This window comes from Ranitomeya variabilis, chromosome 2 (assembly GCF_051348905.1).
Source record: "Ranitomeya variabilis isolate aRanVar5 chromosome 2, aRanVar5.hap1, whole genome shotgun sequence".
In the NCBI taxonomy this organism is placed as follows: Eukaryota; Metazoa; Chordata; class Amphibia; order Anura; family Dendrobatidae; genus Ranitomeya; species Ranitomeya variabilis.
This window is the reverse complement of record NC_135233.1, coordinates 978,793,349-978,819,104: the sequence shown is the minus strand read 5'-3', so window position 1 is coordinate 978,819,104 and position 25,756 is coordinate 978,793,349. Positions and strand designations below refer to the sequence as shown.

At 42.7% G+C, this 25,756-nt stretch overlaps 1 protein-coding gene across 2 annotated transcripts in view; it reads right to left on the bottom strand.

Moving 5' to 3' along the window:
* Positions 1-471: 471 nt before the first annotated feature.
* SERPINE2 (serpin family E member 2) overlaps positions 472-25,756 on the bottom strand; it is a 101,212-nt gene continuing 75,927 nt past the window's right edge. For both annotated transcript variants that reach the window (XM_077290867.1, XM_077290866.1), the window contains exons 2-9: positions 18,950-19,230; positions 12,047-12,274; positions 11,459-11,656; positions 9,434-9,629; positions 8,944-9,044; positions 5,510-5,596; positions 4,849-4,932; positions 472-1,041 (exon numbers count right to left, since the gene is read on the bottom strand). In XM_077290867.1, coding sequence (XP_077146982.1) covers positions 1,004-1,041; positions 4,849-4,932; positions 5,510-5,596; positions 8,944-9,044; positions 9,434-9,629; positions 11,459-11,656; positions 12,047-12,274; positions 18,950-19,205 — 1,188 coding nt within the window. In that variant the 5' untranslated portion in view covers positions 19,206-19,230 and the 3' untranslated portion in view covers positions 472-1,003. The remainder of the gene's footprint in view (positions 1,042-4,848; positions 4,933-5,509; positions 5,597-8,943; positions 9,045-9,433; positions 9,630-11,458; positions 11,657-12,046; positions 12,275-18,949; positions 19,231-25,756) is intronic.

The window sequence follows — 25,756 nt, the reverse complement described above, 5'->3', positions numbered from 1 at the left end:
ATTACCAGCATGGGCGTGCTAAAACGTCACGCCCAATCAGGAGACAGGTATGCGGAAGCCCAACCCACGTAGTCGCATTACGAGCTCGTATGACCGCCGTCACATACTACGATTTCGACCGCCACAGCGGGACATTTACGACGAAAGAAAGTTCTGCTCTTTCTTTCACATCGTACGATGCTGGGCTGCGTCGCAAATCGTAACGCCATGTCACACTTTGCAACCTCGGAACGAGGACGGATAAACGTCACAAATCGAACGCTCGTTCAGACTTTGATTGCACAGTGTGAAGGGGCCCTAAGTTTGTGATACTCCTCAATCTGGCCCTAGGGTCACCTTAATAAGGTTGGCCACCTACGGTATTTACTGTCTAAATGAATTAATTGATCACCATTTAGAAGGTATAATGAATTTACAATGTAATAAATAAAATCTAAAAAAACAAAAGAAAAAAAGCGCACACTGTCAACATACTTTTAAAGCACCTCAACACGAGATGCAGTCAGGAGCATTTAATTTGAAATAACACATGCATCATTTATTACAAGAAATGTATAGAAAAGAAATCTAATCTCCAGTTTTCACACAATACATTTAACTGCCTCCTAAAAACAAATAAAAATTAATCTTCATAAGTAAAATGTGTGCCAAAGTACCGCTAATGAAGGCCAGGGTAGTCCATAACCAAGAGCATCCCAGCCACAAATACTGTACCATGAAATATACACCAGTTCCACATCACAACTGACCTCTGAGAAACCAAGTACAAAATTAAATGTACAAAAAAATGTAAATATCGTAATTAAAAAAAAATAAAATCAGCAGTTGGAAAAAAAATCCACAACACACAACGCAAGTTACTGTATCAAAAATACAAATGTCAATAAAAATTACTGTTAAAAGCACAATGAAGACTTTCAAATTAAAAATGAACATTCACAAAATAAAACTAAAGTAGTATACAAAACACTGGATTCAGATTTTTCACGGGAATTGTTCGCCCTCAAGGTTTGTTTATTTGTCCTGTGAAGAGAACGGCACCTGGAAAAGAGAGAACATTTATATACAACCATCTGCACATATGGACGCACTTCCTTTACCTCCCCCTTGGAATGAGCATGTCAGTTAAGACACTGGTGAATATTCTAAATTTCCTGAACCCATCATTGTTTTTATGGGAAACACCAATCCAAACCCATTTAAAAAGGAACTTATCTTAAAATATTAAAAGCTAAAAGCCCACAAGATTGTGTTGCATGCAATCAACAGTTTTTGGCTTCAGCTGTAGCTTAATGCTACCATAGAAACCTTCAAAAAGAACCTTAAGACTCACCTCTTCCGACAAGCCTACAGCCTGCAGTGATCCTCAACCTACTGAACCGCCGCACGACCAGCTCTACCCTCTCCTAGGTATCATCACCCGTCCCCTGCAGACTGTGAGCCCTCGCGGGCAGGGTCCTCCCTCCTTCTGTACCTGTAAGTGCCTTGTTTTTTGCTCATGTTCAATGTATTTGTCTATATTTTCCCCCTTTTCACATGTAAAGCACCATGGAATAAATGGCGCTATAAAAAAAATGAATAATAATAATAATAATAATAATAAAAAGAGAACCAGTTACAAGATCAAAAAAGTGGCCAGATATGAGCACCCTAAAATAACACCCCCGAGAATTCTTGTGAGCTACTCCCTTTTGTTAATAACCATACAAATTTACAAACTAGCACAAAAAAAAAAAAAGTTTAACATCTCTGGAGCAGTGTTGAAAAAAATTATTATTTAATAAATACATAATAAATTGGAACAAAATAAAAGTAAAAACTGCCCCTCTTGATCTTGTGGCCGGTCCTTTTAAATGGAATCTGTCAGAAAGATTTGCCCTAGGCAAGCAGAGGTAATGCAGACAAGGGCGGCCGAAGGGTATGTGCACACGTATTTTTGAGGGCTGCGGATTATTCCGCAGCGGATTTCATAAATCCGCAGGTTAAAGGCACTGTGTTTTACCTGCGGATTTACCGTGGATTTTATGCGGAATTTGTGCGGATTCCACCTACGGTTTTACACCTGCCGATTCCTATTGTGGAGCAGGTGTAAACCGCTGCGGAATCCGCCCAAAGAATTGACATGCTGCGGAATGTAAACTGCAGCGTTTCCGCGCGTTTTTTTCCACAGCATGGGCACTGCGGATTGCATTTTCCATAGGTTTACATTGTACTGTAAACGCATGGAAAGCTGCTGCGGATCCGCAGCAAAATCCACAACGTGTGCACATAGCCTAAAACCTTCCAAGGATACCTTTTCTGTTGCCATTTGATGCTCTCTTGCTGTGAAATTCTTCTATTCACATGAAAATTAGTTTTGCAAGTGTGCTAGTGGTTTTATAATTTGCGTTCTCAGCTCCTCTTAGCCAGCACTGCGCCCGCACATGACTGACAGTGGAGACACAGGCTCTCCTGCATGACCGACAACGGAGACACAGGCTCTTCTGCATGACCGACAGCAGAGACACAGGCTCTCCTGCATGACCGACAGCAGAGACACAGGCTCTCCTGCATGACCGACAGCAGAGACACAGGCTCTTCTGCATGACCGACAGTGGAGACACAGGCTCTCCTGCATGACCGACAGTGGAGACACAGGCTCTCCTGCATGACCGACAGCAGAGACACAGGCTCTCCTGCATGACCGACAGCAGAGACACAGGCTCTCCTGCATGACCGACAACAGAGACACAGGCTCTTCTGCAGGACTGACAGTGGAGACACAGGCTCTCCTGCATGACCGACAACAGAGACACAGGCTCTTCTGCAGGACTGACAGTGGAGACACAGGCTCTCCTGCATGACCGACAACAGAGACACAGGCTCTTCTGCATGACCGACAGTGGAGACACAGGCTCTCCTGCATGACCGACAGCAGAGACACAGGCTCTCCTGCATGACCGACAGCAGAGACACAGGCTCTCCTGCATGACCGACAACAGAGACACAGGCTCTTCTGCAGGACTGACAGTGGAGACACAGGCTCTCCTGCATGACCGACAACAGAGACACAGGCTCTTCTGCATGACTGACAGTGGAGACACAGGCTCTTCTGCATGACTGACAGTGGAGACACAGGCTCTCCTGCATGACCGACAATGGAGACACAGGCTCTTCTGCATGACCGACAGTGGAGACACAGGCTGCGCTCGCATGACCGACAGTGGAGACACAGGCTGCGCCCTCATGACCGACAGCGGAGACACAGGCTCTCCTGCATGACATCACCTATGCTCTCCGCTGTCAATAAAGAAGTGTACCGATGGGGAGAAGGGAAGATTGCAAGGCCACTTATGTCCAACAATGCACTGTCAAAGCAAATTTGCATGTGAATAGAAGAAAAATTTCACAGCAACGGAGCATCAAATGGCAAAAAAACCACAACATCCTTGGAAGGTTTTACACTGCTCTTCCCTGCAGTACCCCTTCTTGCCAAGTGCAAAACTTACTGACAGATTGCCTTTAATAAACAGCTACACAGCAAAAATCCTCTATATATCCTTAACCTTATACTTTAAAGAGTTGTTGGCCGACCGCCATTTCTAACAAACTTCCTAAACACAATGTGGCTGAGCGATCGTCCCTTTTGAATGGTGAGAGTGCAGAAAAAACACCTCTGGCAGCAGTTCACCTCCTCCAAGGACAAAGAATAGGGCATGTTGAAATGCAACATGTTTAATCCTTTTTCCTCCTGATCGAGAAAAAGAGAAAAAAAATCCTGGCCATTTGATTCTCTGTTCCTGACAAAATTGGTTGGGTCAACCCAAGGTATGTGGCCACCTTTAGGCTACAATCACACCATCAGCATTTTATTTGATTCTGAAACTTAAGATGGCCATATACATCAAACAGCCATCAGCAGAACATTTGTTCAGCACATAGGTATTCCACCTGACCCAGACCCACCCCAGACTTACTGTAAGCACACTCCATTCAGCCGAGTGTTCATGAGCTCTCAATGAGAAGAAAGTGAGTTGCCGGCCAGAAGCAGCTCATCACTCATGAGGGGAAAAATGCCTGACTCATCGTTACTTCTCTCCATCATCTAGAGACACCACCATACATACAAGATGGCTGGCTAGTCCCATGAATACTGGCAGGTTCAAAGTTTTAGTATGTGAATAAAGGTTTTGTATAATCCAAATTAAAATCATGGTTTTAAAATGTACCAAGCCTCCATACACCAGACCATAGATTCTTCCATACACATTAGATTGAAGAGGACTGAACCCACCAATTTCAGCATGCCCAGCCACGTATCTCATGTGTATGGAGGTCTTCTGACTCTACTCGGACACATGATGTTGGGCAGGACAAGGATCAGGCGTGCTTCGGGTCAAACAGTGGATGCCTTTGTTCTTCCTGGAGATAAGCCACCCCCAGAGGAGCACAACAGCAGATTTCTCCCTTTCTCCTCTTCAAAAAAATGCAACATGTGAACAAGCCATTAACCAGATGTCATCCAGATGTTTTTGATGTGGAAAACACAGCATTTTACACTACCAGCAAAGTGAATGAGATTTAAAGCACATGCTGCTTATTGTTAGTTTGAACATTCAAAATTTAAAAAAAAAATCTGCAGCGTCAGGGTTTTTGTGTGTTTTTGCAGCATTTTTCAACCATTCAATTGCACAGAGAAAAATGCAGGCAAAAACACATTAAAAAATGCACAGATTTTATAGGTTTTTTTCTGCCAATGCTACAGTACTAGCAGCAGATTTTCAACTGCAAAAAAAACAACAAACGTGTGCACACTCCCAAATAAAACATCTTACACTATGAAAAATTAGGTATGAAGGAAACGCTCACCTGTTGGGTTATGTCTGATGAAAAACAAGAATGGTCGGTCCACTATAAACCAGGGAGGAGAGGATCTTGCTATTAAAATTGCAGCTGTAAATGAAAAGAACCATTATTATTTACCCATTCTTCTGCAATCTGGGCATAAATCCATCAGTAGGGAGCCTGTGTCAGCATAAACAGTCAATTCCAACCAAGCACAGCATGTAATAGGGGGATATAGCCCTAGGAAAAAAAAAGTAACCTCAATGTCCAAATACATTGCTGCATTTGCAAGAAATTCTTTATTCATTCAAATATGCTTATTAGGCATCTCGGGTGCACCTAGCGCCTCATTAGCATAATTGACCAACAATTTGTGGCAGATGCAAGTATGCCAATGTGGTGCTTGGCTCACCCTGTGATGCACAGAGCTCCTCATTAGCATATTAGAATAAAGAATTTCTTGCAAATGGAGCAATGTATTTGGACACTAAGGTTATGATTTTTATTAGGGCTATGTCCCCTCTTAAGTACTGTGCTTTGTTTGAACAGTAATTTTGTGAGGACACACTCCCTTAAAGAATAGGGTCAGCACCCAGATCCCAGGTAAGACTAATCAAACATACAAGCTTTTGTGCCTGGAAAGAAGAGGGTATGGCGACTGTCTATTCATCAGGGAGTTACTTACTGGTGGCTGCTGAGGCTTTGGTACCATCCTCCTTTACTTCAATCTTAGCTTTTTGTAGCATATGGGAAACAAAAACTTGCTCCGATCCTATTAATGTGAAGATACAGAGTGAATTATGGCAGTATTGTAATACTCTATATATCACTTAAAAAGGACATTGTGAACAATCTCCGGTATCATTATTTTGCACGATTCCTTTTCTAAACTAAAATTTAAAAGTATATTATATTACAGAAATACAAAATTAAAAACAAAAAATTAAGCTGCCCTTATTCACACTGAGGTCAACATTGACACATGGTAAGGTTTGTAATATTAGACAGTGTAGGACCATCCCGATCAGAGTTACCTTGACGTGGTGGGATGGCTTTTATGCTATTTTTGATCAAAAACAGTATTATTAAGAACTCCGAGTTATTTAGATGCACTTTTTGCTTTTTACTTATTTACAGCAGGGTTTTTACTAATTTTTCCTCTTGAAGGTTTTGGAAATACAAAAGTGCAAGTACAAAATCCACAACCGTCAATTTGCAGATTTGAAAGCTTTTGCATAAAATCAGAGACTAAACTGATTTATCTATATGTCCAGTAGATGGTGACAAAAGATCTGGCACTTAAACAAGCACATAGGCCATCAGGATTACAGGACACCGATGACCCATTGCAGCATCAAACCATAGCGTTCACCAAACGTAGGTGAAGTCCTCTTGGTAAATCTGAAGCCCCCAGTATTTTTGTGTGAGAACTCTATCAGATGTTTTCCTACCAGACGTGATCACAGATGTTCCCGCTGCTGACTTATTCCAGTCTTTGACATCAGATGGCAGCAGTGTACAAGAAATAAGACTCTCTGTACGCATCTATGAAGAGCGGCCAATTACTAAACCATCCTCCCATCTATAGCAGGTATTGTTTTGTGGGCTCTTGACCGTCATCTGTACAGAGCACAGTGCTTGTTGGTAGCATAAGATGTCTTAGATTTTTTCTAACCTTAAAAAGAGGCTACTAGGACAACTTGTCAGAGTTTGTCCCCCCCCCCCCGTTAAAATATAAACGGTTACAGTGATTTGCAAAAGTATTCACACTCTGACTTTTTGCTCATTTTGTTACATTACAAGCTGTGTTTAAAGGAAACCTGTCAGCAGGATTGTGCTCAGTAACCTACAGATAGGGTCAGGTCGGCGCCGTTATACTGATTACAATGATACCTGGTGATGAAATCTGTCTTGTGGTTGTTGTGTAATCTTTATTTTCAGTTTATAATATGCTCGTGCTCCGGGGCAGCCTGTCGGCGGGGCTTTATGTGGTGCTCTGCTTACATATGCATCCTTATGGGCTTATGACAGATCCCTTTGTTAGAGTTATTCAAAGGCATGACTACATAACCGATGCCGATTGAATGCAAGAATCACATGACGTAACATTATGTGAGCTCCAGGAGAGCGAGTGCAGACACCGCTGGTATGGAAGGAGAGTATATGTGTTTTTATTTTAACAGGGGCGGATACCCAGATTGACAAAGGGGTTGTCAGAGTAGTAGGCAAACCCTTTAAGAGCTGCATTGAACTCCGAGATGATCGCAAGCCACATACAGAGCTGCCTCCTTCCTTGGAGAAGCGACCGCCAGTGCCATCTATTACTGCTATGACTGCCAAAGCTTCCCCACAGAGATCACACTAAGATCATGCGCCCCTCACTGTTATAGATTATATTTTTACATCTAGGAGGTCTCCACCTTACCCCCATTCTGTATCATCTTATCCAGCTCACCATATTTATCTCTACACCTCAAAGCCAGTAAATGTGCACCAAGACCTGCTGTTGTGTGGGGCTACTCCAAGAAGTCACCCTCTGCAGATTCTGTCATAGCGGATTGATAAACCAGGTGTAAATGCACCAAGCCGACAGACGCAAGCTAAAGATCATGGACCCACGAGCCACATCATTACTGAGCTACAGGATAGGGAACCCTGACTTAGATGAAGCTCAAGGGGATTTATTTAAAAAGGTAGTGGTCCATGGGAAAAAATATGAAAAGTAACTTATACCAGACTAATTTTTTTATCTTGTGGAGCATTAGCTTGAAAAAAAAAAGTTTCCATAGATTGCAAGAAGTCTTCAGTGAGAGCCAGTATCCCCTCTGGAGTTGCCTTTACATATATGAAAGTTGTAGTAGCACCAAAAGGTACTTAAGCAGTTGTAACCCCAGAATAAAAAATTCTGATGGCACCCAAGACTGGTGGCTCTGGGCAACTGACCAGTTTTTGACCCCCATCCACCCAAATGCTGGTCCTGACTGTAGACTGTAACTAGGACTTATTTTAGGATTAGGGCTTATATTTTGAGCATACTCCAAAATCCTGTAAAAATCATGCCAAAGCTCATTTTGGGGTAACTTATTTATTTTCAAGAAAACACATTGGGTGATTAATTTCATATTGGTGACGGCCTGACAGCTGGTAGCCCCATCTATCAGGGGCCTGACACCTGGCAACCCCTCCTACCTGCAGTAGACAGATGGAAGCAATGTACAGAGCAGAACAGCAGAGCTCCTTACACTGTGTAGTGGTTGTTCTTGAGTACTTTAAATTGAATAAGAACTGAGTGGGGTGAGGCTACAGAGCAGTTGAGTCTCACTCATCTGATATTGATGACGAAAGGATAGGTCATCAATATAGAAATCGTGGACAACCCCTTTATGACTTGTTGCTTTGGATTCACTACAGCCTTCCGGGGAGGGGGGTGAATGTCAGGAAACACATTCTAGCAGCCAGTCGATCTCACACTATAATGTTATAACAAAACATAGGACAACAATGAATACATTATAGAGGAGGTTGTTTTGTCAGGAAATAAAAATGTTGGGACACTTAACAAGGGAACTCGTCAGGTCCCCCATGCCCTCCAATGCAGCAGCATTCAGACACGTGTGATTAAACTCCATCCTAACCAGCCCTGTATACCAGGATTCAGTTACATGAATGCTTTAAAAATATCGTTTATAACCTCTGCTTTTTCTAGGCTAATGAAGCCTGTGACTAATTAGTTGCTCCAGACTAGTCAGCCCTCTTTCCTTGTTATCACGCCCCTGTGGGCATGATAAAGTGTACACACGGCTTCAGAGACTCAGACGCAGTGACGCCGCCTTAATGAGCGGTGCGCATGCTCTAGATTTGCATAAGCAGCGATGATGCCGGCTAGTGCAAATGATGTGAACATCGTAAGAGGGCTGACTAGTTTGGGAAACTAAACGCCCCATTGACTAGTCAAAGCCCTTAGCATAGGAAAAGTTGAGGTTATGTAACTGAATTCTGTTATACAGGGCTGGTTATGGGGGAGCTTAATCACACGTATCTGAATGCTGCTGGATTGGAGGCCATGGGGGACCCGACAGGTTTCCTTTAACAGTTGTAGGTATGGCTCTTCCAACTTACTAGTAATCCGAGTAAAATTAGCCTTATAGGAGTCGAACATGTCAGTGATGCCAAGGTTTCTAAGAGGTTCCTTCAGATCAGCATCAGCCTCCACTGTGAATCTGGAAAGAACATGAATTAAAGATGCATCATATACGCAGAATTCTCGTCATAGCAGTGAGCAACCAATAGGAAAGGTCTATGATTGCTAAATGGAAAATTCCAATATTCACCGGTTACTGGCAGTTATTTATTTTTATTTTTATTTTTTTATAGTGTAATTCTGGGCCACCAGAGACCCAAAAAAAAGAAAAAAAAAAAAAAACAGCATCAATAAATACAACTCGGTCAAATCTTCACCAATTACTAGTCAACACTGCTTCTAGGATTGATAGGGTATGGTTAACAACTTAGCAGACATGCCCAATAGAAAAGGTCCTAGAACAAGACTATTTTGCACACATACTCAAGATACCAAATATTATTTGAACATTAAGAAATAGCCGCTTACTTAGGTAAAATCAGCTGTACTCTCTTTGGGGTCATCGTCATCCAGCTTTGCAGAGTTTTTGTACTAATGTGTGGTATGATGGCAGACAGCGGAGTGCTTTCATCTGTAGGAAGGGCCACCAACATGCTCACACTCCCTCCATGATAAGGCAACTCTATTACATTGTACCACAGGCCACTGGGAGTACTTGCCGATCCTGTATTTTATTATAAGAAAATATACATATAACTACCTCAATGTTCCAAATAAAATTAGAAACAATATAACAAGGGGGGGGGGAAGGATTTTTTTATATTTTGGATGGTTGGGCTTGTATACATATACTGCAGAATGAGTTACCATTGAATCCATCAGGGTCTACAACCCTTTGATTTAAGTCTAAATCAGTTTGAAAGATTGTTTAAGTTGCCAAAGTTGCCAAAAATGTTTAAACCAAAAATACATGCATTTAAGCAAAAAAAAAAAAGGCTCCCCAAAAATCTCCTTTTGCTGTTAACTTGTATCCGCAGTCCAGAAGAAGTTGCCTTTAATCTTGTGGACTGCGGCTACCATTTATCAGTTAGAGGGAATGTGTATGATCAGTAGCAGGAGATCAGCAATAGTTGAAAATCATAAGTGACAGCATGGGTCAGTGGTGTAACGATCACGGTCCCCGGACACACATTCAGGTGAAATGTATTGTGTCACAGAGGCCCGCGGCCTTCCTGCATCACAGGAACAGCACTGATCCAGGAGGCAAGTAGGAATGGTTTTTATTTTGCAGTTGACAACCTCTTTATACACAAAGCTTACAATGAATACAAAGAGATAAAATTCCTCCTATAATTGATCTTCATTGGTTTCACATTGCAATTACAACTGAGAAATAAAATAGTAAAAAATAAGTGGGCCAGGAGCTCAAAGCTTTGCTTTTGTTTGGCTCGCTTTCTCTTTTCCTGGAGCCTTGACAGGCTGTAAAAGGTATCATGCTGCAGTAACAGCCCAATCCCAAGCTCAAACAACAGTAGGAGACAGACTTATGCCCTACCATGTTAAGCTCCCCCATAAACAATAGACCAATGTCAGCTGCCAATAATTATTGGATCTGCCAGAGTCTAATATGTATGGGGGGGGGGCCTCAAAAAATTAAATTATCGGGGGAGTTAAGGATCCGGCATGTTCAATTTTGGACTACCAATCCTTTAGTTCTCTTTGAGATAAGGCTACTTTCACACTAGCGTCGTGCACTGCACGTCGCTATGTGTCGTTTTGTAGAAAAAACGCATCCTGCAAAAGTGCTTGCAGGATGCGTTTTTTCTCCATTGACTAGCATTAGCGACGCAGTGCGACGGTTGCGTCGGACTGTCTCCACCATAAAACGTTGCTTTTAACGTTTTTTGGTGCGTCGTGTCCGCCATTTCCGACCGCGCATGCGCGGCCGGAACTCCGCCCCTTCCTGCCCGCACCTCACAATGGAGCAGCGGATGCGTTGAAAAACAGCATCCGCTGCCCCCGTTGGGCGGCGCTTCCACAGTATGCGTCGGTGCGGCGCAACGTCGCATTGCGACATGCAGTGCACGACGCTAATGTGAACGTAGCCTAAGCCGTTACCAGACATGTCTGGCAGCAGCTCAGAGCTTAGGATTCAGCTAGTCTGTATTTAATCACGTGATGTCATAGACCTAATGGAAAAGAGAAGAATTAACAGGAAGAAAGACAAAATGAGCAACTGTAAGTACACAGTGGTATATATAATGATGATTGCAATATATTAAGAGGATAATTTTAATGGCAGTGCTTCTTTAATAGGTGCAGAAAATCTAGAACATCAATAACTCCCCAAAAGCTCATTGTGGGAACATAGTCCAATGTGTTTGGGAGGAGTTGATCTCCTCCATTTTTATCTGGTGAAAGACTAAACAGGACATTAATATGTATGTGTGATCTGCATGCTACAGAAACATACTCTGGACAAGTGAATCTTCTATTAACTTATATCATGAATTACTTCTCGATAGTATTGGAAGAAAATAAGTTAATACTTACCACTACGGAACAAAGAAAGTTGGGCCAGCATTGGGACTTGATAAGCCTTTCCATCGGGACCATGGAAAGTCAGTTTTTTTGTGTTTTCTGGTTGGAAACGAGATTTCCATAGACCCTTGAAATACAGGGCATTGATTACTACCAATTTGGTCATTGAGCTGTCTATCAATTCTGGAGAAATTAGGTTGTCGATCATACCTATAAAATACAGATAGAGATTAACCTGTCTGATCAGTGCACCTTAACATTTTCCATGGATTTGTCAGACTATGCCTTATGTGCTCCGAATTTCTGAGATTGTACTGACTCTTGGACCAGATGCTCATTCATTATAGAAGAATGACCATAAACTAATATCTGCATATAAAAATGTTTGTTTTCTTGGGAAAAAAAAAAAAAGTCTGCCTATTTTCAGTACAGAGTCTACATGTGGATATATAAGTTTGATATATTGTACAGAATTTATTTTTTCTGGATTATACGCTAGTGTAAGTTATATATCCATATGATAATTAATAGACTCCTTGTAAACATTCTGTGTGTACAGGGCTCACATTAGTAAGTGTGGCACATCTGTGAGCCGCTTACCCTTTGTCTCATTCTTTACCCACTGGTTGATCATAGCCGCAGCTGTGTTCCTATCCTGGAAGTCTGCACTTCTCACTTCGCTGTGAAAGACCTCTTTATTTTTGCTAACAAAGGGTTCCTCCATCTTGAATCCGCTGTTGGCAAATACTGCATTGGCTGTGTTCACAATATCTTTATTCTTCTTTGCTCCTATTGCCTTGTTGATCCTTTTTAATATTTTCCCAACAACTGAAAAATAAAAAAATGTAAAATTTATTTTGGTAAAATAAAACATCCAGGACGAAAAATAAAAATAAAACAGGCATAAATAATTTAAGTTACATGCAAATCCAAAGAACAATTAGGGCAGACTGGGATGAAAAGCAGTATAGAATTGAAAATATTCTCAAAGTCCTTTAAAAATAGACAACACTGGATCCCAGATCATCATAAAATAGCCTATGTATAGCTGATCGGCCATGACTTGCCTGCTCTGTTATAAAATCAATGAAGGCAGAAGTTGAGGAATGGACTTTTCAGGACTACTGCTGCTATGAATGGACATTACAGTCTCGTGACCAAAAGTTTTGAGAATGACAATTTTTCATTTTCACACAGTTTGCCACTTGAGTGCATCTAGATCTTTTAGTCAAATGTTTATCTAGTTACTGAAGAACAATTAAAAGATCATAAGTTATTGATCTTTTATTGATAAAGCCATAAAAGTTTATGTAAAAGACTCAATATTTACAATGTTGTCCTTATTTCTCAAGACTTCTGCAACTCGCCCTGATATGCTGGATATTAGCTTCTGGGCCAAATCCTGACTGATGACAACCTCCAAGCACGGATTAGGCAACAATGGGTTTTCACAATCACTAATGTATGTACACCTGCTTTGTGGGAATTGATCACAGGTTCTCAATTAAATTTACATCTGGGAGTTTTCTTGCCATGGACCCAAAATGGTCTGTGTTCACAGAGCCACTTCATTATCACTTTTCCCTTCTGACATCACGGTGCTCCTGTAAAGGAGTGGAGAAGCTCTCGACGCTCCCCTTGAAGATTTTAAAACATGGCAATGTATTAAATTGCTATGTCTAGTTTGTGGCCTGCAGCACTTAACTGTGTCCACTTTTTAATTAAATATTGAGAACAACCCAAGGTGTGAGGAGTAAGGCAGAGGAAATTCAGTTTGCGTTTTGATCAGGGAGTTAGCAGAAAGTACTGAAGAGGGAAGAACCTATGGTCCTGCATTGTAGGGTGTTGTGTGTAAAGAAGTGAGACTATACTCAAGTTCTGGTGAACTGGTATCAAGCGACAAAGGATTCCTTATCTCAGGCAAGTGGGGGCGTACAAAAAGTGTTAAGGTACCTTCACACGAAACGACATCGCTAGCGATCTGTGACGTTGCAGCGTCCTGGCTAGCGATATCGTTTCGTTTGACACGCAGCAGCGATCAGGATCCTGCTGTGATGTCGCTGGTCGCTGAATAAAGTCCAGAACTTTATTTGGTCGTCCGATCGCTGTGTATCGTTGTGTTTGAAAGCAAAAGCAACGATACCAGCGATGTTTTACACTGGTAACCAGGGTAAACATCGGGTTACCAAGCGCAGGGCCGCGCTTAGTAACCCGATGTTTACCCTGGTTACCAACGTAAAAGTAAAAAAAACAAACAGCACATACTCACCTTCGCGTCCCCCGGCGTCTGCTTCCTGACACTTACTGAGCACCGGCCCTAAAGTGAAAGTGAAAGCACAGCGGTGACGTCACCGCTCTGCTGTTAGGGCCGGAGCTCAGTCAGTGTCAGGAAGCAGACGCTGGGGGACGCATGTAAGTATGTGCTGTTTGTTTTTTTTACTTTTACGCTGGTAACCAGGATAAACATCGGGTTACTAAGCGCGGCCCTGCGCTTAGCAACCCGATGTTTACCCTGGTTACCCGGGGACCTCGGCATCGTTGGTCGCTGGAGAGCGGTCTGTGTGACAGCTCTCCAGCGATCAAACAGCGACGCTGCAGCGATCGGCATCGTTGTCGCTATCGCTGCAGCGTCGCTTCGTGTGAAGGTACCTTTACCTATACTAGATAAGTGGAAGTGTAGCCAGACCTGAGGGTCATAGAGAAGACAGGCCAGGTTGCGACATGTGTTCTAAGGGGCATTGAACAGGAAGATTCATCGGCAAACAAAAAGGCTTAATTTCCTTTTAGAACCCATCTTTAAGGACTTTAAAGCACAGTGAGGTCCACTAGGGGGCCCATGAGTTTGTTTTGAAGTGTCTGCATCCAATGATGAAACAGGAAACAGTCACCTCCCTCATCCATCATTCTCCCTGAGCAACTGAGCTCTGACATCTCGGTGCAGCAGTCTGTAATAATTATAGGGGATAACTCAGGAGACTCTTTGCGTGGAACAAGACAACTACAGGACACAGTTTTATAAGTGGTAAAGTCTATATTATCACACGGTGATTCAAACAGGTGCATAGAGAAACTCAAGTCCACAACACTTGGTGCAAATATCAAATGCAGCTCAGCAGTCTATAGGAAACTTCAGATGAAAATGCAATCACGCAGAAAGTCTATGAAGCACAATTATTCTTGAGGATACTTGACACGAATAAGTCCTTGCTTAGTCCAAAACACAGATAGATATGCTTATAAGGCAGTTCAAATAATAGAAAAGAAAGAAAAAAGAAGCGCAATAAAGGTGCACACACAGCCACAATACTATATAATACAAAAGCTTTATTGAGACCAAGTCACAGTGCATGTGTACATAAAAACATTTAAAAACAGCATAAAATATATGCCTGAACACACTTAATCAATGTCCTCTGAATATAGGGACATGAAAATTAGCAGGCTCCATAGGAAAAATAATCCTAGTAAACCCCTGCGTGAGATACATGCAATATAAACACAATCTGCTCCAATCAAGTATGTGCCTGCATTACAGGTTCCGATGTCATATCTATTTTTACATAACAATTAGAATGTAGAAAATGAATAATAAATAAATTTGACCATTCACATGTTACATGCTATAAATATTTTACAATTTATCTAGCATCCAGTAACGTTGTATTAGCACATTTTACGTCCTCAGTTCTATATATGAGTAGCCAATAAACACAGTTACACCACCGGAATTCCTGTTGCAAGCACTACCTGGCACATTTATGCAATGGTAATGCTATTAATACTCACTGAGAGGAACGAGCCTGCTAGCTCCCTACGCGTATCGCCACTCACGGTAGCGTCGTCAGGGGAAGTGTTAGTCGTCTAGTCATGTCCGACATATGTAGTGTAAGTGCACTTACTTAATTGGCCAATGATCGCCGGCACCTGTGTCCGGCAAGCATTGGCCTGTGAAACAGTCCATTAGTCAGATTGGGGATTTGTAAGATCCATCCTAATTCGTTACCTATGTCAATGTTGGGCCAATCCTTGGTTGGCCGGGATCTCTGACGCCTATCAGGAGAGACTTCCGATCCCTCCCTCACTACAATCTTAGCAGTCGCTTCCCATAGATGCCCGTCCTATTTCTAGACGTCTTCAGTACAAGACGCTGACTCACTATGTGAGCCTGCCTCTGCGCGAGGATCTTGCATCCAGCTTGAAACAGAAGAACACCCGTCCCTAAGCGCCTGCGCTACAGTACCCTACTGAGCGTCCTAGGTTACCAAGCTGTTCTGAATGGAATAGGCTGGTGGCGCACGCGTTGCTAAGCAACTCCATGCAGTTGCTGGGATCGTGACCACTACTCGCATATGCCTATCTATCCCTTCCCATGGTTGGTATCTCAGATATTATTGAGTATGCACCCGCGCTGGGATATATAAGCCCACTCCATGTGCAGGCATGCCCATCTAGCAGCGGCTCCCTTGTTAAGCCAAATCTGCTGTTCCCTTAGTAATCCCGCAGCCTAGACTGCTATAACCATACTTTGTGTGCGCCAATTGAATAGCCATCCCCTTGTGCCATATGAAATACTGCTCAATAATGGATCGCAATAATTTTGACCGTGGCACATAACTATTCTCCTGTCTTCTCCAAGGGTTGCCAACTAATCCGAATATAAAAAAATATATATATATATATTGCACCCCAAGCAGGTGCCTGACTGGCTGCGGGCTCCTCTGATCTAGGAAAAATTAACATTAATATTAAACAACAGGGTGCCATCATCTCTCCATCAATGTCTATAAACTGGCATTTCGAACAAACAAAAAAACAAAAATAACCAAAATAGCTAACATAATAAACCTCCCCCCCGGCACTGCAAACAAACTACCCACCTCAGAAGAGATAACGCCCAGCCAGTTGGACTGTGTATACATGTATCCAACATCATGTGGTACAGAGGATAACCGCCCACACTGGGCCGCAAGAAAGGTTGCACCCCTACCTGATGATAAGTATTGAAAAAAAAAAAAATAGATTTTTGTATAATTCTGAATGGTCCTTGTACTTATCATTCCTCTAACATAACCTTATTTTGATATGATTTACCGCAATGTTCAACTCCTTTTAAGGTGAGTTTAGGGCAATAGGAAGCCTGTGTATAGAAGGTCCTCATTGAGGCCCCCTGGTGACACTGATCCCAGCTGGTATATCCAGCGGGCTTCTAATTAAGCAGTTCACCCTGCCGGTCGATTTTACGAAGATTATTCGGAACTCTTTGCAGACCAGTCACCCGTAAATCACGGGTACTGCTAGAATGAACCTGTAAAAAATGCATGGCTACTGTGTAGATCATTTTACCCTTAGACACATCCTGTCTAGCACAGTTGATGTTTGAAACATGCTGTTGAACTCTTTTACGCAGTTCCTGTGAGGTCTGCCCCACGTATATTTTGGACGTCTAGAAATAGGACGGGCATCTATGGGAAGCGACTGCTAAGATTGTAGTGAGGGTGGGACCAGAAGTCTCTCCTGATAGGCGTCAGAGATCCCGGCCAACCAAGGATTGGCCCAACATTAACATAGGTAACGAATTAGGATGGATCTTACAAATCCCCAATCTGACTAATGGACTGTTTCACAGGCCAATGCTTGCCGGACACAGGTGCCGGCGATCATTGGCCAATTAAGTAAGTGCACTTACACTACATATGTCGGACATGACTAGACGACTAACACTTCCCCTGACGAAGCTACCATGAGTGGCGATACGCGTAGGGAGCTAGCAGGCTTGTTCCTCTCAGTGAGTATTAATAGCATTACCATTGCATAAATGTGCCAGGTAGTGCTTGCAACAGGAATTCCGGTGGTGTAACTGTGTTTATTGGCTACTCATATATAGAACTGAGGACGTAAAATGTGCTAATACAACGTTACTGGATGCTAGATAAATTGTAAAATATTTATAGCATATAACATGTGAATGGTCAAATTTATTTATTTATTATTCATTTTCTACATTCAAATTGTTATGTAAAAATAGATATGACATCGGAACCTGTAATGCAGGCACATACTTGCAGCAGATTGTGTTTATATTGCATGTATCTCACGCAGGGGTTTACTAGGATTATTTTTCCTTTGGAGCCTGCTAATTTTCATGTCCCTATATTCAGAGGACATTGATTAAGTGTGTTCAGGCATATATTTTATGCTGTTTTTAAATGTTTTTATGTACACATGCACTGTGACTTGGTCTCAATAAAGCTTTTGTATTATATAGTATTGTGGCTGTGTGTGCACCTTTATTGTGCTTCTTTTTTCTTTCTTTTATTGCATGCTATTTAAGGCGCATTGGTAGCACCGGGCTTATATTGCATAGGATACTTTGGCGGTGCCCGCTCGACTTTTTCTTTTCTTCGCAGTTCAAATAATATCTAGCTCAACCAGGGAGGTCTGGGTAATAGATAATAAATTTCTTGCAGAGCAGAAACAGCTTACATGTCCAGCAAATGCAGATGGAAGCAAACACGAGCAGCAGATGAAGGAGGATTACTGGAACTGGTGTATGCAGCAGGAACTCAGAGCAGAGTAGCAGGATAACCCCACAGGTTCACAGGAGCAGGTGTATAGCCAGGGAGTAATCAGAGGTCAGGAGCTGGATGCAAGGCAGAATACTCTAGCACAGACTGAAGGCTGGGGTGAAGTTTTATAGCAGGAAGACAGTGCACATGAGACCAAAGACGCCATCTTGGAAAAGGGCAGTAATGCACAAAAAGGTAATAAAAAATGTTCAGAGTCCTGACACAGTCGTAATGTCACTAGATCATATGCCTGTGGTGCGGATCGCCATTTGTACTTATTTAAAAATAAATAATGTAGGGGCCAATTATACTGAGTTGTAGGGTTGTGCGTGTTGGGAGGTTGGGACACTGTGGGCGCCATCCTATTGTGCATGTGGAGGGTACTGAGGAGAAATTCACTGTGGGGGTATCATATGGTGTTTGGAGGGGGCGGGGGTCAGTTTCTGCTATTATACTTTATGAGGGCTATGAATGGAGTAACTTCGTGTGTGGGATCACAAACAACCCACAATAGGAGCAAAATTAACTTTGTAAAGGTTGCAAGGTTGTGAGATAAAAAAAATTTGCTGTTCACAGATGAGCTTGTTTTGTTTTTTAGGGGGGAGGGGGCATAAGGAAGTAAAAGAAGGGCTTTGGTTGGTTTAGTTGAGAAATCAACAAAGCAACATCTACTGGAACAGGACCCATGCATGAGACAGTTTGGTAGCTGTTTTGCGTTCGCAAATGTGTCACCTGTGCACATCCTACACCTCTCCATTCCAGATGTCAGAACACAGGTGGGAACTGAGTTAATTGGACACTTGAATAATACAGTCTGGAGGAGATTAGTCAGTATAATTAATTTATATACACAGATATCCATTCTCAGTTTAAAATGTACATAAGGTGCAACCCACATATAATAAACAGACAAAAGAAAAAGTGAAATAAAACAGACCATTCACTTTATACCGCATTGCTGTTGTCAACTGCTTTTTTGTCTTGCCATCTGCACCCAGCTGAAGCATGCCAAGGACTGAAGCGACTCCATGGGGAGATATGACCACATTGTCATGAGGCTTGTTCTTTACCACTTGGTTAAACACTTGAATTCCAATATCTGAACCCAGCTCCTCAAGCAATAACAGGTTGATCTGAGACTGCACAGACGTCAAGTACACCACCGTAAGTAAAGCCAAGAGCAGCTTCTTCATGATCTTTAAACACCTTCGGGATTGCCTGAAAATAAAGATGAGGCACGATTTGATCATACATTTCCTTTTGCTCATGAAGTATCAGATACTATGCCCTTAGATATATTGACTGTTACAAGGATGATGTGCATGTTGTAAAGCAAAAAAACCCATTATTGCTGAAGAATCGATTTACCCCAGCAGTGCAGCCCACCCAACATGTTTCAACCAACTGGATCCAATATTTCCTGGAGGATTTATTCGAGAAACAAAGTGGCAGCAGCTGGTTTTCTTCATGACCACATAGGAGTTTTGCCTGTCACAACTCCACCAGGTGAGCGTTAACCAAGCACTGACCCACTCTCCCTCCCTTGGGCATCACCCTATTGTGCGCTCGGTTCTGCACATCAAGATTTCTTCAAGTTGCAAAACGCACATAATATAGCCATGACTGTATGGTTATTGGGATTGCAGTGGATCCTGCATCTGAAAATATCAGGTTTTTGTAACTTTTTTGTGGCTAACAGCATTTCAGAGAAAAATTAACATTTTTATATACCGCTGGCATTCCCAACTCAACATAGAGCAAGCTAGTAACACTCAACCTGGTATTATGCCAGTGCAGGAAATTGAGGGGATAGAAGCCTAGAGAAAAATTGAAGGAGGACTTCTAATCAGCTAAAAATGTCTAGAGAGTCAAAGCCTGGGAACCATGTCAAATGCTTTGATTATAATAGTTTAAAGCCAAGTCTTAAAAAAACAAAAAAAAACAAACATGAACAGCTTCAGTCTAAGCTACAGTATTAGGAGTAGATCCACTACACAAAGGTTCATTCAAAATTAAAAGAAACGTTAAACAGCAAGGACCAAGTTGTAGTAGGACTGAATGTCCACATTGTAGTGCTCATTAAAATGGTTGTTCCACTACTTTTCTTTTGAACTTATCCAATGGATATTATCGGTCATCAGTACCAAATGAGTAGAGTTTGGAGACAGCAGTTATCAGTTCTCGCTGCAAGTGGTTGTTGGATGTTAGCCATTGTGGAGCTGAACAGCCCAGCTCTGTCAACTGTGTCACGGCCCCTACCAGGTACCGTAATTCGAGCCCTATTTGAATGGGCAACAATGTAAAAGTAATCCTTTCCTAAAACCCCAGTAATAAGTCCTGTGTGCCATTATACACACCAACATCCACTTTTCAGGTTTTCCTTTGATACAGAACCATTCCCTATGATCCAGAATTCAGGGTTACTAATTACAAATGGCCGCCATTGTGGCAGACTTGAGCTGCCCTTATTTGACCAACAGCCATTCGTCTGAAAGACCAATATTTAAACTACATTTTCTCTGCATTGGTCTAACCAATCATGGCTTCCTACAGATCACCAGGAACCGGATCATGGTGATCAGATGAACATCCTAATGCCGGTGTCACACTTGCGAGTCTCTCACATCAATACCCGGCACTGCCGCTGGCACTCAGGACCGGAGTGTGTGGCTGCATGTATTTCTATGCAGCTGAACATTCCAGTCCCGAGTGCCGGCGGCAGTGCCGGGTATTGATGCAATTTTCTCGCATTGCACTGGCAAGTGTGACACCGGCCTTATAACAGAAAACTGACAGGCACATCAAACTTAGTTTACATGTACAATATACGAAAATGGTTGTACTCAAATTGTGTTAAAGTAATGTGAAATACATGAAATGTAAATAGCAAAAATGGCTTTTCAATATTAGGAAAAAAATAGACGTTTGCACAAAATTTGGCCAAATAATGTCAGCCCATCAACCAATATCAAGGTGGTCTCATGAGTCTAATGGGTCCCTGACCAGTGTGAAGACTTCTCTAAGGCTAATGTCTAAATGCATGGGTGAATGTGGACACCTCTCTCAGTAAAGCCTACATTTATGGGTTGGCAGGAACCAGCTGTAATTAAAACCACCACATGGTGAAGGGTGGAGTGCTCAGTCAGAAAACTAGCATACAAATAAAATGTAGGCTTTACTGAGAGAGGTGTCCATATTCACCCACTGTTATGATCCGGTGACCTTGGAGCCGCATGAGACTCTCTCAGGAGTAGGTGGAACCTGTACTGACCGCAAACCCTAAACTGTCACCACAACTAGAAGTAGCCGTGGGGTGTACCTAACACATCCTAGACACCTCGACACAGCCGGAGGACTAAATACCCCTATAGATGGAAATTCTATCTTGCCTCAGAGCAGAACCCCAAAGGATAGGCAGCCCCCCACAAATATTGACTGAGTATTAGAGGAAAGACACGCAGGCAGAAATCAGGATTTAGCAAAAGAGGCCACGCTAGCTAAATAGGAAAGGATAGGACAGAATACTAAGCGGTCAGTATTAAAACCCTAAAAAAATCCACAGCAGATAATACAAAAATTCCACCATCTAACTAAAGACATGGAATGTATATCTGCATCTCCTGAGAATCCAACTAGACTGAAATATCCAAACACAGTCTAAGCTGGACAAGAAAAAACATTGAATAGTACTGAATTGTAAGGCACACAGCATGTGTGCTGCAGAAACAAAACCAGACACTTATCTTAGCTGATTTGGCAGCAGGGCAGGAGGAACCAGACAGAGATGCAAAACCTCCAAGAACAATGGACAACTGGCAAGGGCTAATGAATCCTGCACACCTAAATATCCCAGTCAGAGCTGCAATCAGCAGGGACACCTGCCCAGGATTGCAACCTAGGGACAACTGCATTACTACCAACAACCACCGGAGGGAACCCAAGAGCAGAATTCACAACACCCATGCATTCAGACATCAGTGTTAGGCTGGGATCACACTTGCGAGAAACTCGCACGAGTCTCGCATCTCAATACCAGGTACTGCTGCTGGCACTCGGGTCTGAGTTTGCGGGGGCAGTGCCGGGTATTGAGATGTGAGTTTCTCACAAGTGCGATCCTGGCCTTAGAGAGGTGTTCACACTGGTCAGGGACCCACCAGACTCATGAGGCCACTTTGCACAAAATTTGGCCAAATGTCTGCCCATCAACAAACGTCAAAGCGTCTCATGTATTTTTCCTAATATTCAAAAACCATTTTTGCCATTCACATTTCATGTATTCCACATTGACATGCTTTAAACACGATTGAGTGCAACCATTTTCACAATGCACAGATGAACATCCTCCCTGCCACATTTTAAAAGAAACTATGGTAAGCTGTGCCATTTGATGTGACTAGACCTGTTCATCAGCGTGCTCCAGCTGAAATCCACAGCACATGGGAAATCCGTTTAACTGGAGAATGCTGATAGATGGGTCTCGTCCCTTATCCACCAATCCACTGCCATTTTTAATATGGAAGGAAGACTGTACTAATCAGTCGGTAGCTCTTCTCAGAGAATTAAGCTGAACATGAAATACGACATTGATATGTGCCACAAAATGTGTGTTACAAAACAGGTAGTCTTATCTTTATTTTAACTCAAGCATTGACCATGTGAGTAACGTCAGGTAGAGATGAGTGAACCCCAGAGGTAAATTTCAGAGTACATACAGTGTCAGGTTCTAAACTCCTAACACTGACTTCACCCACAAGTCCAGAGTGAGTCTATGGGGTTCGGGGAGAGTTCTGGCACCCAAACCGAAATTTGGATTACTGTTCGTTGGAACCCGACAAACCCGAACCTCCACTGGTTTGCTTATCCCTAGTGCCAGGTTAACCCATTGACAACACAGATCTATCGGCTCTACCATGCCGGTATGCAAAGACCTATAGGAGGTCATACAAAATAAAAAAAAAAAAAAAATAAAAAAAAAAAAAGAATTCCAACTTCTTTTGGGTTTACAACCTAAACAATTCCTCCACAATAAATACACTTGATCCTCTTTAAGTCCAATAACTAACAACCAATAGAGCAAATGAAGTAGCAACACGATCAAAATTATAAATGATAGCATCTTTAATTACTGATATATACCCAAACAAATTAATACATTTTTACAAGAACACTATAACATGTAATAAATAGCAAGGGGTACAATTCCCCAATAATCATGGACAATCATAACACAAAGACAGAGCATATAGAGATCTATGACTTATAAAGCCTGCTAACGACCTATCATGATGATATACATATCCATGCTGGTTATTTATAAAATTAAGTAACATGCAATGCCAGCAAATATATCCATATATATGTTTCTAATGGATCCGTAGTGCATAAAACAACCATCTGGTATTCATTGCCCTAAAGGGCTATAGGAAAATTATATAGCCAAAATGGCTCCAATAGTTGTCATGCTAAATATGGCAAAATACATCAATTACCTGCGGCCATATTTCTAACAGGGTGACAGTCTGTGGCTACACCTCGATGCGCATTTCACTGCCTCTGCAGTTTCGTCAGGAGGTCATAGTTTGAGTTTAAAGATAATTGGAAAAAATGAGTCACTTATACTACAGACCTGACTGTATGAATATAACTTGATTGATACTTGCCCATGAACAACTCTGTTCCTAACCAGGAATATTAGCCCCCTTCACGTCGCTGCCCATTTTGCTTCCTTTTTTTTCCCCTCCCCTTCTTCCCGGAGCCATAACTCTTTATTTTTCCATCCACAGACATATGAGGGCTTGTGTTTTGCAGGATGTGTTTTGCTTTTGAAAAACACCATTCATTTTAATCACAGTGTACTCGAAAACAGGGAAAGGAAAAAAGTTATTTAGACATTGTTTTTGGGAATTATTTTTACAGTGTACATTTTGTAGCAAAAAAGGACCATGCAATAGGATTCTCTTCAAAGATTACGGTGATACCAAACATGTTTAGATTTTTTTTTCAATTATTTTAGTGTTTGTCATAGAAAATATTAAATTTCTGAAGTCACTCTCATCCCCCTCCTCCTTTTTCCTCTCACATCAATTTACAGTAAGGGTATGTGCACACATTGCAGATTTTGATGCGGATCCGCAGAATTTTTGGACGCACGGAATTGCATAAAATCTGCAGTGTAGTGCACAAGCAATGTTAGTCTATGTGAAATTAACATTTTGTGTGCACATGCTGCGGAAAAAAACCACGCGGAATCGCAGCGTTTTTTTTCCATAGCATGTCAATACTTTTTGCGGATCTGCAGCATTTCTGCACCCATTGACTTCCAGCAATCCGCAGCAAAACTGCAGGTTTAAAAAAGATCTGCGGTTTTGCTGTGGATGTGCCTGCGAGAAACGCTGCAGATCGGGAGGGGAGAGAGTGTGTGGGCGGATACTGTGTCTGGGCTGTGTGTGCGCGTGACATTGCCTGCCACAGTGACAGGTAGCCAGATGATAGTTCAAAATTTAGAGAGTAGCTGACAGCACACAGGGCTGCCCTTCCTAGTTCCACGGACCAAAGTGGAAATGTACATACCCAAGAAAAATGAAGGACAGCATCCAATCCAGGTGAAAAACGCTCCTTTTATTGTGCATTTGGCACAATAAAAGGAGTGTTTCACCTGGATTGGATGCTGTCCTTCATTTTTCTTAGGTAGCCAGATGATGGGACAGTAGTAGTCCCATCATCTGGCTACTGTGTTCAAGTGTAAAATAAAAAAAATTAAAAAACCACAGTACATGTGTAGCGCCCCCACTGCCGCAGGGCCGAGGGGTACCCGGTACCGGGCCTCTGAGTCTCTGCTCTGGGGTTGTCACGGTGGCTAGCCCCAGTCCGTGACCCTGCTGAGGGGCGCCCAATGAAAGGTGGGGGTGGTATGGTGATGATGTTATGATGTGGTGCAGGTCGCAGTAAATAACGAGGACACCAGGTTGCAGTCTCTTTACTGAAGGCTTCAGGATCCTCAGTCCGGAATACGGTTAACCAGGCTGCGCAAGTCCGACCGGTCCGATGGCACCTCCAGAGTTCCCTTTGCAGGTGGAAATCTGTGCCTACCTTCTAGCGCTTGTGTGTTGTGGTCCTCCCCTGCTGTGCTTACGGGATAGTCCCCACAACTGTTGTGTCTGTTTCTGAAGTTCCCTCACAACTCGATTATGATGTTCTGCTTCGTCCCCCAGATCATATGGATAGGACGCACCCGTATGACGGGTAGACTCGGAGCTCTTCTGGGACCCTGTCGCCCCTCTCCAGTTGTTGCCCCCTGTCTTCTTAGGTGATTTGAGTGAGACAGCCCGCCTATAACTGACTGTCCTGCCGTAGGTTTGAAGTTAGGCCTGGGCTCTATACTTCCTCGGCGTTCCGGCCACCGGCTGCGCGCCTCGGTAGGATGTTGCCTCGTCTTGCAGCACGACTCCTACTGGTGTTTCTCCTTGTTGCGTTGATCTCGTTTCTCACTCAGCACAATGAACCTCGCTTCTTGTCCTTTCTTAGGGTACCGCCGCTATCTCGTGCAGGCGCGGCCCCGTAACGTTCTCCCTGTTCGCTAGGCCTCTGTCAGGATCCCACCCCTGACAGTGACCCCCCTGAATATTCCCCGGCAACACCCTCTGCCACAGGATGTTGCCTGGCTCCAACCCAGTCAGCTTCTCCCTAACTTCCTGTCTAACCCCCAGTTTTACCAGACTGTGAGGAGTGGCCTAATACATAGCAC